This window comes from Gallinula chloropus (genome assembly GCF_964237585.1).
Source record: "Gallinula chloropus genome assembly, chromosome: 30".
Taxonomy (NCBI): domain Eukaryota; kingdom Metazoa; phylum Chordata; class Aves; order Gruiformes; family Rallidae; genus Gallinula; species Gallinula chloropus.
This window is the reverse complement of record NC_140115.1, coordinates 2,919,049-2,932,507: the sequence shown is the minus strand read 5'-3', so window position 1 is coordinate 2,932,507 and position 13,459 is coordinate 2,919,049. Positions and strand designations below refer to the sequence as shown.

The 13,459-nt window shown below is 49.8% G+C and overlaps 1 protein-coding gene across 1 annotated transcript in view; it reads left to right on the top strand.

Annotated features, from left to right (window-relative positions):
* LOC311202501 (olfactory receptor 14A16-like) overlaps positions 1 to 6,747 on the top strand; it is a gene marked incomplete at both ends in the record, with an annotated part of 36,233 nt that extends 29,486 nt beyond the window's left edge. The window contains one exon of the mRNA XM_084277086.1: positions 5,818 to 6,747. Coding sequence (XP_084133212.1) covers positions 5,818 to 6,747 — 930 coding nt within the window. The remainder of the gene's footprint in view (positions 1 to 5,817) is intronic.
* Positions 6,748 to 13,459: the final 6,712 nt, after the last annotated feature.

Below are 13,459 nucleotides of genomic sequence, written 5' to 3'. Positions count from 1 at the left end.
GGAAACAGGGGTGGATAATGTCCTGGTTCTGGCCAGGCCAGAGCTCACCGCCCCAGGCAGCCAGCACAGGTGAGATGAGTTTGCCTGGGCTGTTTTCCACACCACCTGACATCACTTCCCCATCAAAGGAAATTGGGCTGGTTGGAGAGGGGTGCTTGTGGCATGGTGCAGCACTCTGTTATTGTTGGGTTTGTAAGGTACTCTGTGCTATCACTGGGTGTGAGTGCAATTTGGGCTACTGTTCCGCTTTTATGGTGCTTTTGTCAGTAAACTGCCCTTATCCCAACCCACAGAGGCTCTGTCTGTTTCTCCTCGGGGAGTGAGCGAGCAGCATGTGGTGCTCAAGCATTGCTTGGGGCTGAACCACCACAGCTTCCAAGCCACAAGCAGTGAGCTTCTCTAAGAGCAAGTTCTGGAAAACTGTGTCCAAGGCCTTGCTAAAGTCAGGTAGACAATAAACACAGCCCTTACCTTGTCAAAGAAGCAGGTCACCCTCTTATGGAGGGAGATTCAGTGGGTCAAACAGGACCTGCCCTTATGAACCCAAGCTGACTGGGCCTGATCACCTGGGGGTTCTTCATGAACTGGATAATGCTGCTCAGGATGATCTGCTCCACCAGCTTCTCTGGGACTGAAGTCAAACTATCAGGCCTGTAATTTCCCTGATCAGCCTCCTGTTCCTTCTTATATAGGGGATTACACTGACTGATCCAGTCAGCCAGGACTGATGGGAAGTGGCTTGGTGGCTCTTTCAGAACCCTTGGGTGCATCCCATTCAGCCCCACAGATCTGTGCACATCTCTGTGGTGCAGCAGGACCATCTCCTCCTGGATTGAGGTGGGGTCATTCTGCTCCCTGTCCCTGTCTCCTAGCTCAGGAAATTGGATTATCTCTCTACAACTGCTCCTATTACTAAAGACAGTGGCAAAGATTTCATTAAGCACCTCAGCCTTGGCCTCATCTATCCACAATGTTTCCTCCTGAATGTGATAGGGGATGGAGGGTCTCCCTGCTCTTTCTTTTATTTAAATGGAAGACAGATGAATTTCTCGCTGGGCTTTGGACCAACAATGAGGAGAAACTCTCATCCTGTTGTTCGTCTCCCAGCATTATACAACCCATGATGCCACAGGAAGAGCCCAGAGTAATTCCTGAGGGACAGGACCTGTCTTCCCTGGGGCTGGGGGTTAGGGATTGGCCTTTATACTTCATCAAACCAACCCAGGGCTTGCTCAGCATCTCAGCTGCTTGTAATTTGCCTTTGCCTACCAGCCAACATGGCCTCCAGTTACCTGTTCTAACGAGTCCCTGGGGAGGCTCAGCCAGCAATGGCTCTCAGTGGGACTCATTAATACTTCAGGTACTTTGGCTTCTACTTTTAACATGAACGTTTTTCTGTAATTTCCTCTCAGTACCTGAGCTTCAAGGACTCAGCACCAAATGCACCGGAGGGCTAATTAAACTAAAAAGCAAGCCCTAACGATCTATGTCTCTTCATGTAATTATCTTCAAGTCTTTAACAGATGTACAGATCATTGAAGCTGTTTCAAAGGGAGCTCAGAATAAAACTGATTTCTTTTTAAGGGTGTAGGTTATTATTTTCACTGTCGAAGAGAGATGACAACCTCTGACTGAGATTGATCCAGGGTGCCTCCTAAGGAGGTCTGGACTGGTCTGAAAAAGGGTCCCTTGAGGTCCGGCACAGTGGGGACAACCTTGCTGCACATCTCCACAAGCCCACCATGACTCTCACCAGCCAACTGGGACTTGCATCCCTTGTCCTTACATCAGGTCTCTCTGCTGCACTCCACAGTGGGGCATTACAGCCCCTCTGTACCAGCTCCCCTGCTTTCCTTCGAGAACTGGCTGCACACAGGGAGTTATTTTCCCAACAACAAATAGAACCTGACAAGATTCACCATTAAATTAAACACATCTCACTCTATTCCAAGTGCAATCTGCCACCAATGAGGTTCACCTGCCACAAAGCTTAACCATGTGAGAAATGTTTTTGTGAGAGGAAGGAGACTGTGAAATCACAGCAACTCAAGAAAACATGTCCTTAGGCATGGCTGTGTCATCAGGAGAGGGTGAAACACCTGCCTGACCAGGGACATGAAAGAGCCAGACTGGTGGTGATGCAGGTACAGGGAAAGGGGAGTTTTTGTATGCAGCCCAGTAGCAGCCCCAGTATCCCTGAGGCTCAAGGTTTTCCTTAGAAAGGGAACAGTCCTAAATTTGACAAATGCTGCTTTTGGGCTGCTCTTCCCTGTCCTTATTCAATCTCCTGAGCCTCTTAATGTATATTTTCTGCCCTGTCCAACTAAGAAGGGGAGTAATAGACTGACTTTGGTGGGTGTCTGCCCTCCAGCCAGGACTAAACCACGAGAACATTAATAACAGAAGGAGCACCAGGGCGGATCTCCCACCTTTATTGAATGGGGGGGGGAACCGTTGTGGTGGAGGATGAAGAAAAAAGGCTGATGTCTACATAGTAAAGCCTTCATCACTGTCTCCACAGCATCCTCCTGGAGAAATCTGAGCACCTTACCAGGGAGACATAATGCAAAGAGAGCACAGCTTTTTGTTACAGAATGTCTGCATCACACAAGACCATGAGATCCTGGGTTAGCAATGGGATAAATGTGAACCATGTTAGTATAGAAGAGATTCCCTTGAAGCCCCTGGTGAAGTCCATGGTCAGTGAGGTTGTTCCTCCACCGCCCATTCTGGATGATGTGGAACACTGATTCTACCTGCAGCATGTAGACATCCCCACACTAGAGCGTGTGGAGACACCTGAAGGAGGCTGTGACCTCATAGGAAGCCTGTGCTGGAGCAGGTTTGCTGGCAGGGCTGAGAGGACCCAGGCTGGAGCAGTCTGTTGCTGAAGGAGGGCAGCCCATTAAAGTGACCCACCCTGGAGCAGTTGGTGATGATCTGAAGCCATGTGGGAAGGACTCACATTGGAGGAGTTCATGGAGGACTGTGTCCTGTGGGAGGGACCCAAAGCTGTAGCAAGGGGAGACTGTGAGGAGTCCTCCCATGAGGGGGAAGGAGCGGCTGAGACAATGTGTGATGAACTGACCCCAATGCCCATTGGTGGGGGGTGTTTTAATTTATTTTTCTTTCCCATTCCTCTGCTCTCTTTGATTGGGTAATGAATTAGATGGGTTTATTGAGAGTAACTCAGGAGAGTGACCGCTGCATGATCTCTCCCTGTCCTTATGTTGACCTTTTGTTACATCTCCTCTCCCCTATGCAGCTGAAGAAGGGGAGTGATAGAGCAGCTTTGGTGAGCACCTGGGTCCACCCACTTCAACAAGAGGTTGAAGAGGAAGAAGTACATGGGCATGTGGAGTCAATGGTCATAGGCTACAATAATGATCATGAAACTCTTGCCCAGGAAGAGGCAGAAGTGCAGCAGCTGCAGCTCCCATGTGTCTGCAAAGGGCAGGAGGAGGAACTGGCTGATGGAGCTGCTGTTGGACATCTGCTGACTCTGGGTATGGAAAAGTGTTTTCCGAAGTAAAAGACAGGATTGAGGAGAGATTTATAACAAGGAAAACAAAAATACTTGATTTGCCTCTCAAATACCCAGGGAGAGCAGAAGCCTCACCCATGGGGTCCTAAAGAGTCATTCCTGGTCTTCAGTTTTGAGTACAGCAAATGTGTGTGACATGCACTTTCCATCTGATGAGGCTCACTCTAATGGAGAAGAGTTAATGACAACTTGCCTCCACCACCAGTAATTCCTAAGGGAGCTGGGATCAGCAGCTCCCATACAGAAGGTGCCTATATGTGCCACCAGAACTGGGGCAAGTGGAATGGAAACTCCAATGGGTTTGTGGCAGCCATAGGTCAGAGCAGTAAGTCCTTCCAGCCCCAGGGCTGCAAAGCAAGGATGAAGGGTCTGGAGTTACTCGACTGACTCCCTTCCATTCACAGGGGGAAAGAGACCCCTCCTTGTCCCTTCCTGTGGGTCGTGTCTCATAGAGAGACAAGGCAAGGTGATTCTTCTGCCCAACTCTGGTTTGACCAGGAGAAAGGACTCTGACAGACAGAAGGATTGCTCCCCAGACAAGGGAGGGAACATTACAAAGGACTTCAGTATATTTCCAAGTTAGTTACTTGGACCTCCAGAGACACAACGGAGGACAGAGGGGATGGAGAATATGATGTCTTCACCTGCTCCTCTGGTGGGAGCTGGGCTGGGCTCCTGGGATGGAGAGTAGGAGCTCAGAAATATTGCAGTGCTGAAGAGAGACAGCTCTGCCCAGGAGCAGCTCCTCTGCCAAGCACACAGGGCTGGGGACACTGCCTGTAGGCACCAAGGGGAGACCTGTGAGGCTGAGAGAGCTGATGGATGCTGAGAGCTCACTGGAGGAGAAATCTCCACAGCACTCTGCCTGGTATGTCTGTGGGTGCAGGGCAATGCAGGTTCTGTTCCTGGAGGGATCTCCTAAAGCTGGGACATGGGGCAGTGTGTGGGGTCTGTCAGGAGGACAGGTTCTCTATAGGACCAGAAAGTGCTGCCTGGAAGGGATGCCCTTCTGCTGCATCAGAGGGACAGGGCAGGACAGCTGTCTTCTCCTGGGCATGGCTGCAGAGGTGTGAAGCAGCGTGTGCACCCAGGGGTGCCCAGGGCTGTCCTAGTGAGCAGGGTCCCTGCACCCTGCGGCTGTGATCATGGGAGGGACTCTGCTGCTGCCAGGGTCAGCACTCAGCCTGCCTGGTGGGCTTTACACAAGCATAGAGACAGCAACTATGGGTTATAGGAGTGACCCAGGGAAGGTCATCATAAGGTCCATCTGCTACAAGAAAAGGCTGCCTGGGTCAGCTTTGCTCCCAGCTGCAGCTGATCCTTGAGAAATTCCAAAGGGAACTTCAAGAACAACATCAAGGAAGCATTTTCTTGCCAGGCAGAGTCTTTGCTTTGACTTTTCCTCTCCTGTGGGCTGTGCTGAGTGTGGTGTATTAGAACTTATTTCTCCTCTCAAGAATGTCCACATCAGAGGATTTCCTGATCTCTGCACACACAGAGGTTCCCAGGGCAGTGCAATGATGCCAGGAGGGGGTTGCAGAGCAGAGGTGAGCACAGGGCAGACTGGATCAGTTCTGTGAGCACAGAGCAGGATGTGATATGGGCAGAGAGGGACAGCTCCAGGGACAGCTCCAGGCAGCAGAGACATTGTCAGGGAGGGAGAATAAAGGAGCTGCTCAACAAAATGCTCTGGCAGTGCGGATTTGGGACGTCCCTGATATACCCCACTGTGCAGACACTGATGTTGATCAGGGAACACCAGGGTGTGATCAGAGAGCACCCAGCACAGGGCAGTTGAGACCAGGGCTGATGGACAGACCAGCTCTCCCCACTCTGCATTCAGGGGAAGGTTTCACTGGCACTGCAGCAGCAATGTCAGGGAGTTCTGACAGGAGAAACACTCTCAGGTACAGGCACGTGAAAAAAAGCTCCAAAGCTCTGCTCTGCCCTTGGGTGAAACTGGAGTGAAAGTGCTGAAAAGCTCCTTCCTATCCACAGGGGATTTAGTCTAAGATCACACCATCCTTCAATTTACTGACTGCTGCCAGGCAGGACTGAGTTCTCCAGAGCCCACAGCTGACCCTCCTCCCAGCAGTGGCACGCTCGAGCCAGCACATTGCAGACCTCCCAAAAGGGACCTGACAAAATTCTCCCTGAATACAGAGAGTCAACCTGAGGGCATTCCATAAGCAGTGGAAGGGATTTTCCTCAAGGAAAGATTCCCTAATTTCTCTTTGCCTTTTCCTCCTTGGACAGGTCTCCAAACTTGATAGCAGCAGAAGTCCAACAGCAGCTCCATCAGCCAGTTCCTCCTGCTGCCCTTTGCAGACACACGGGAGCTGCAGCTCCTGCACTTCTGCCTCTTCCTGGGCATCTACCTGGCTGCTCTCCTGGGCAATGGTCTCATCATCATCACCATAGCCTGTGACCACCACCTCCACACCCCCATGTACTTCTTCCTCCTCAACCTCCCTGTTACTGACCTTGGCTGCATCTCCACCACTGTTCCCAAATCCATGGCCAATTCCTTGTGGGACACCAGGGCGATTTCCTACACAGGATGTGTGGCTCAACTATTTTCCTTTTTATTTTTGATCACAACAGAGTACTGTCTTCTCACTGTCATGGCCTATGACCGCTACGTTGCCATCTGCCAGCCCCTGCACTACGGGACCCTCCTGGGCAGCAGAGCTTGTGTCCACATGGCAGCAGCTGCCTGGGCCAGTGGGTTTCTCTATTCTGTGCTGCACACAGCCAATACATTTTCAGTGCCCCTCTGCCATGGCAATGCTGTTGACCAGTTCTTCTGTGAAATCCCTCATATACTGAAGCTCTCCTGCTCAGATGCCTACCTCAGGGAAATTGGAGTCATTCTCTTCAATGTGTGTTTAGTTTTTGGCTGTTTTGTGTTCATTGTGGTGTCCTATGTGCAGATCTTCAGGGCTGTGCTGAGGATCCCCTCGCAGCAAGGACGGCACAAAGCCTTTTCCACCTGCCTCCCTCACCTGGCCGTCGTCTCCCTGTTTCTCAGCACTGCCCTTTTTACCTACCTGAAGCCCTCCTCCATCTCCTCCCTTTTTTTGGACCTGGTATTGGCATTTCTTTACACAGTGGTTCCACCAGCAGTGAACCCCCTCATCTACAGCATGAGGAACCAGGAGCTCAAGGATGCCGTGTGGAAACTGATGACTGGATGTTTCTAAGCAGCAATAAACTGCTCATCTTCTTCCCCATATCACTGGTCATGTAACACACATTAGGACCAGTCTGTATTTAGTATTTTAGGATTTTTGGGTGCTGTGCGGGCTTTTTCCCTCTATTTTGTCTCTGATGTAATAACACCTTCATCCCATTCCTCATGCAGTATCTCTGGTCTTGTTTGACTCAGACATGGCAGCAGAAGAAACACTCCCCTTCCCCTGTACCTGGCTCACCACCGGTCTGCCTCTTTCATCTCCCTCGTCATTCAGGTGTTTCCACTTCTCCTGACGGCACAGCCATGCCTAGGGACATCTTTTCAGTAGACTGGATGGATGTGTGCACTTTACTTTGATCACAGGATTCCACCTCCACTTTCTCTTTGTTCATTGAAATCCCAATCATCTCTCTGGTTTCTGCTTTGAGTTCCAAAGTTTTGACAAGTGACCTTTCTATGTATTTTATTAAAACTGTTCTGGGAGAGAATCTCCTCTGAAAGCTGACCCCCTTCACACGCTGCTTGGCTGTAGCAGGCAGCTGAGGAGAGAGATTTCATGGGTATTAAACTGTGTCATGTTGAACTGCTGTTTGTGGTCAGAGAAATCTGTCTGTGCCTGTGAGCACAGATGATGCCAGGAAAAGTGTTGGGAGTCCCAGGAGGCCAGTGAGGGAACTGCTGGGCTTGGGGAAGAGCAAGGTTCTCCATGCAGGCTTGGATCTGAAGAGACTGCTTTTCCTGCCTGTCCAGATCTCCTTAGGAAACTGACACCCATTGCATAATGTGGCTGTCACTGCTTCTATCAACTGAGCCATGACAGAAAATACCCGTGAAGAGAAAATATCCTCCATTGTAATATTCCTTTGAACTGTTCATCATTAAATACCTAACTGTAATCCAATTATTTGTAGAACTCTGGATTTTTTTAATGAAAAGGACTTGAACAGATATGCTTTTTAATCCTTTCTGTATTTCCATGAGCCCTATTGTATATCTGCTTCTGAGTCCATAGACCCCAGATACTAAGAGAAGAGTGAAGAAACCTCTTAAAATGTCAGTCAGACCTAATGCCCAAAGAACCTCGAAGCGTTCATGAGCCCTACTGTGAGCCATTACAGACAAAGCCTCCCCATGAACATCTTACACCTCACAACTGGAGGCCATGAGGACAAACCCAGGCAAAGCACAGGCAGCTCTGATGCTGAGAACACCTTGGCTTGGTCTGATGAAGCAGAAATGCCAAGTGCTTATCCCTAGCCTCTGGGCAGGGAGATCCTGACCCTCACCTGTGTCTCAGGGCTCTTATATTGGATGTGGGGAGTGTGATGCCAAGGGTAGGACAGGGGTATGACACATGGATGCCTCCCTACTTTGAGTTCAAGGAGGCAATGATGTTCCATGGCCACGAGAACAATGTGTCTCTTCTGAGGCCTCTGCAGGGACATCAGCCACAGCCAAGTGCTGTGATCTCATTTCTATCAGGCCCTTTCAGCCTGGATAACACCCTTGACCTTCTGCACCACAGCCCATGTGACACTGCTCCACACCTGTGCCTGTTTCCCTGCAGGCACCCAACCCATTTCCCCATTTTGTTCTCACCCCATCATGTCCCTGCCTGTACTGCTGTCTCTCCCTCCTTGCCAGCTGTTCCCAGATAAACCAAGCAACCAGCTCATCCACACTTCCTCCAAGTAACTCCAAGCACCACAGCACTACCCTCAGAATGACATTTCTCCATGCTCATAACCCATCTGCACCTCTAGTTTTAATTGCCATTAATTTGAAAAGGAACTTTCAAGCTCTCTGAGCTACCCCTACACTCTCCTCAGACTCCCCTTCCCCAGGCTAAAGAAGCCCGGGTCTCACAGCCTCTCCACACAAGACTCCTAACCCTATCTTGGCAGAATTTCTCTCAACCTTGTGACAGTTCCTCCACACTCGTCTTGACCACCCCCCACACACACACACAGACACTCCTGGACTCTCTGCTGGTGTCCTCCAGTGCTGAGTCAAACAGTAAGTGCCTTTGCCTGGGTGGCCATACTGCTCCCAGTGCTGCCCAATGTGCTCACGGCCAGGTTCCTGTGTAGCAGCCCTGGCTGCTATGGCATCCCTCAGAACGCCCAAAGCCTCCTCCTTGACACTGCTGCTCCACCAGTCATGTCTGAATTCCCTTGATGTGCGGGTGTTGAGGTTTAACCCTGCTCACTGATGATGTCATCATGCATGGGAGATTCTTTTGGGCAGTTGGCACCAGCTGCCCTGGCAGTCCTCCCTCACAACAACCAGTGCTCCCTGAGCTTACTTTCTAGTGGAGCAGCACGCAAATCAGGAAGGGCCTTGATGCTGTGCAAGCACTGGGCAGCAATGAATAAATTATCATGTGTCACCAATGCTGGATTGGTCACAAAACAGGATGATGTGTTGGTTCTACCCCCTGTTCTGGTTATCCCCTGATGCAGAACATCACAAGATCAGAAGGAGCAGATCAGCTTTGGTTGGAAAAGTTCTTGAAGTTTCTCTTTGTAAAACCACAGAGGATTTTGCCAGGGTCTGCTGGAAGTGAAGCTCCGTTGTGTCAGTGGTTGATGCGTGCGTGTAGAAGCCTCAACTGACTTGTGGTGCCTCAGCAAGAGGCATTAAAGGACATGATAGAAAATAAATGAAAAGAGGAGAGAGTAATTTAAATGCTTCCAGTGGTTGAGCCCCAAACAGTGGCTGAGCACCACACACCACTGGCTCACTCCCAGAGGAGAAAGAGACAGAACCTCTGTCGGTTGGGATAAGGAGAGTTCACTGAAAAAACCACCATGAAACTAGAACAATAAACAGCCCATTAGACTCATACCCGGTGAGAACACAGAGTACCTTACCCACCTGAGGATTACAGAGTGCTGCAGGACAGAAGGACCAACCCAAAAGCCCAGCTGCACTCACACTGCCCTGGAGGCACCCAGGAGTGGTGTCCAAACCAGCTCCTTTATGGAGAAGTGATGTCAGGTGGTGTGGAAAACAGCCAGGGCTAACTCAACCTCCCCAAGCAGCCAGCACAGGTGAGATAACTGCGGCCTGACCGGAACCAGGACATTATCCACCCCTTTTTGCACACCATCTACATCATGCCCAGAAGGGTTTGCCTCTGCACTCCCAGTCGCTTTGTTTCCATTGCTGAAACCACCCCCACATGGCATTGGCCACCATCCAGGAGTGAGTATAGCGGTAGAATTTTGGCCACTTTTCTCATCTGGCAATGTTTAAAGCCAGCTGGATGGCTTGTACCTCTGCAAACTTGCCCTCTAATCTTGTTCATCATATTTGCTGTTTACTTCTTTCAAAAAAAGTCTGAGCAGTCCATTCAAGAGGATCACAGGCACAATGACAGTCTGGTGGGCTGTCTACTGGAAACTGGTGCAGCATTCTTCCTGGAGAAATCTCTTTTTGTAACTCTTTTTCATTGCAGCTTGTCAGGATTGGAGGTGGGTTTCCCATCTCACCTCCTCATGTCTTCACCATGGTCATGCAGAGAGAACCACAGGATGCCTCTTGGTGTGTACTTTTTTCTGGAACAGGGGAAGGCCTGCTGCAGGTAGCTGAAATTGTTGTCTGCCCAGGTGGGCAGTAGGACATATCCTCTTTGAGTTGTCAGACCTCTCAAGACAACTTATCCACAGCTGAGACAAGAGAGGAACAAAGACTTTCTTCAAGTAGATGGAGTTGGCCAGACACCTCAGCTGCTGTCGGTGCTTCTTCCTTTCCCCAATCTATTACTGCCAGTGAGTTGGCATATGATGCTGGTGCACTCCACACAGACTTACACCACATGGGTGAGGAACATTGGACTTCATCAGGATTGGTGGGTAGCTGCAGATCATCAGGATCATAGTAATTCATCTCTCACATGGCTAATCCCCTCAAATACTGCATACTCTGCTCTGTGGTCATCCACTTGACTGGCCAACACATGACGTCTTCACTGAACTGGTACCTTTCCCCCACACTTGACAGAAGTGGCCTCCAGAGGCTGAGGGCTTGAAACTTCTTTCCAATCACCTTGTCAATAACTCCTTTTCTGAACAGGGATCCCAGCTGCTTGGCCTCCCTGCCTTCTAATTCCAGGCTGCATGCCCCATTGTCCCAGCATCGGAGTAGCCAGGTGATGACGTGCTCACCTGGAAGGCAGCTGAAATCTTTTCTCATTTCTCCCATCTCACTCATGGACAAGGGTCAGGTTATAATGCTCACTCCTGGAGGAGAAACAGACAGACCCTCCGTGGGTTTGGAGGAAGACAGTTTACTGACAAAATGTGAAAAAATGATAACAGCACATCACAAACTACACTCACATCCAGAGATAACACAGAGGACTCTACTGACCAAAGGATCACAAGGTACTGCACAACACAAGGACAAACCAAAGGCCCCAGCCACACTCAGACTGTCCTTAAGGAAAACATGAGTGCCTCTCCCCAACCTGCCAACTTGATGGGGGAGAGATGTCAGGTGGTGTGGAAAACAGCCTGGACTAACTCAGCTCAGCTGTGCTAACTCAGGTCACCTCTGCTAACTTAGCTCACCTCTGCTGGCTGCTTGGGGAGGCTAACTATTGCCTGGCCAGAAACAGGACAGCTGTGCATTTAATCTCCCCAGTCTGTCACATATTTCTACCTGTCCAAAGTCAACTCACCATGTCTGAAATCATAGTTCCATCAATGGATCTGCACTCCAGTGCTTCTGGTTGCTCTCTAGATTTCCCTTTCTCTTCCCCTTTGACCATTCAGACACCTCTCAACCATCCAGCTGCTGCTCTGAGTTTCAGGGAGTTAAACCCTTGCCTTTCTGGCAGTTGTCTGACTCATTCTTTTGTCATTAGCCAACTCTTGAGTTGCAGTGATTTCACAGTCTCCTTCCTCTCACAAAAACATTTCTCACATGGTTAAGCTTTGTGGCAGGTGAACCTCACTGGTGTCAGATTGCCCTTGGCATAGAGTGAGGAGTGTTGAATCTAATGGTGAATCTTGTCAGGTTTCTTCTGTTGTTGGGAAAATAACTCCCTGTGTGCTGCCTGTGTGCAGCCAGTTCTCTAAGGAAAGCAGGGGAGCTGGTACAGAGGGGCTGTAATGCCCCACTGTGGAGTGCAGCAGAGAGACCTGATGTAAGGACAAGGGATGCAAGTCCCAGTTGGCTGGTGAGAGTCATGGTGGGCTTGTGGAGATGTGCAGCAAGGTTGTCCCCACTGTGTCAGACCTCAGGGGGCCATTTTCCACAACAGTCCAGACCTCCTTAGGAGGCACCCTGGATCAATCTCAGTCAGAGGTTATCACCTCTGCTCTGAAGTGAAAATAATAACCTACACCCTTAAAAAGAAATCAATTTTACTCTGAGCTCCCTTTGAAACTGCTTCAATGATCTGTGCATCTCTTGAAGACTTGAAGATAATTACATCAAGAGATATGACTCAGGGCTTGCTTTATACATTTAATGAGCCCTGGGGTGCATTTGGTGCTGAGTCCTTGAAGCTCAGGTACTGAGATGGAAATTACACAAAAATCTCCATGTCAAAAGCAGAAGCCAAAGTACCTGAAGTATTAATGAGTCCCTCTGAGAGCCATTGCTGGCTGAGCCTTTCCAGGGACTCGTTAGCACAGGTAATTGGAGGCCATGTTGGCTGGTAGGCAAAAGCAATGTACAAGCAGCTGAGATGCTGAGCAAGCCTTGGGTTGGTTTGATGAAGCAGAAAGGCCAAGCCCTGACCCTCATCCCATGGAGGACATGTCCTGTCCCTCAGGCATTGCTCAGGCTCTTCCTGGGTCAGCATGTGTTGTGTAATGCTGAGGGAAGAACAACAGGATGTAGAGTTTCTCCTCATTGTTGGTCCAAAGCCCAGCTAGAAATTCATCTGTCCTCCATTTAAATAAAAGAAAGAGCAGGGAGACCCTCCATCCCCTATCAGATTCAGGAGGAAACATTGTGGATAGATGAGGCCAAGGCTGAGGTGCTTAATAAAATCTTTGCCACTGTCTTTAGTAATAGGAGCAGTTGTACAGAGAGAATCCAATTCCCTGAGCTAGGAGACAGGGACAGGGAGCAGAATGAGCCCACCTCAATCCAGGAGGAGATGGTCCTGCTGCACCGCAGAGGTGTGCACAGACTGAATGGGATGTAGCCAAGGGTGCTGAAAGAGCTGGCAAGGGGGGTTCACCAAGCCACTTTCCATCATTCCTGTCTGCCTGGAGAGAAACCAGCAGATTGGAAATCAGTCAACATAACCCCCTATATAAGAAGGGAGAGAAGGATGATCAGGGAAATTACAGGCCTGAGAGTTGGACTTCAGTCCCAGAGAAGCTGATGTAGCAGATCACCCTGAACAGCATTATGCAGTTCATGAAGAACCCCCAGGTGATCAGGCCCAGTCAGCTTGGGTTCATAAGGGCAGGTCCTCTTTGAGCAACCACATCTCTCTGTATGACAGTGTCCTGCTTCTTGGACAAGGGAAGGGCTCTGGGTGTTGTCTACCTTGACTTTAGCATGGCCTTGGACACAGTTTCCCACCACCTTCTCTTAGAGAAGCTCACTGCTTGTGGCTTGGAAACTGTGGTGGTTCAGCCCCAAACAATGGCTGAGCACCACATGCTGCTCACTCACTCCCGGAGGAAAAACAGATGGAGCCTCTGTGGGTTGGGATAAGGACAGTTTTCTGACAAAAGCACCATAAAAGGGGA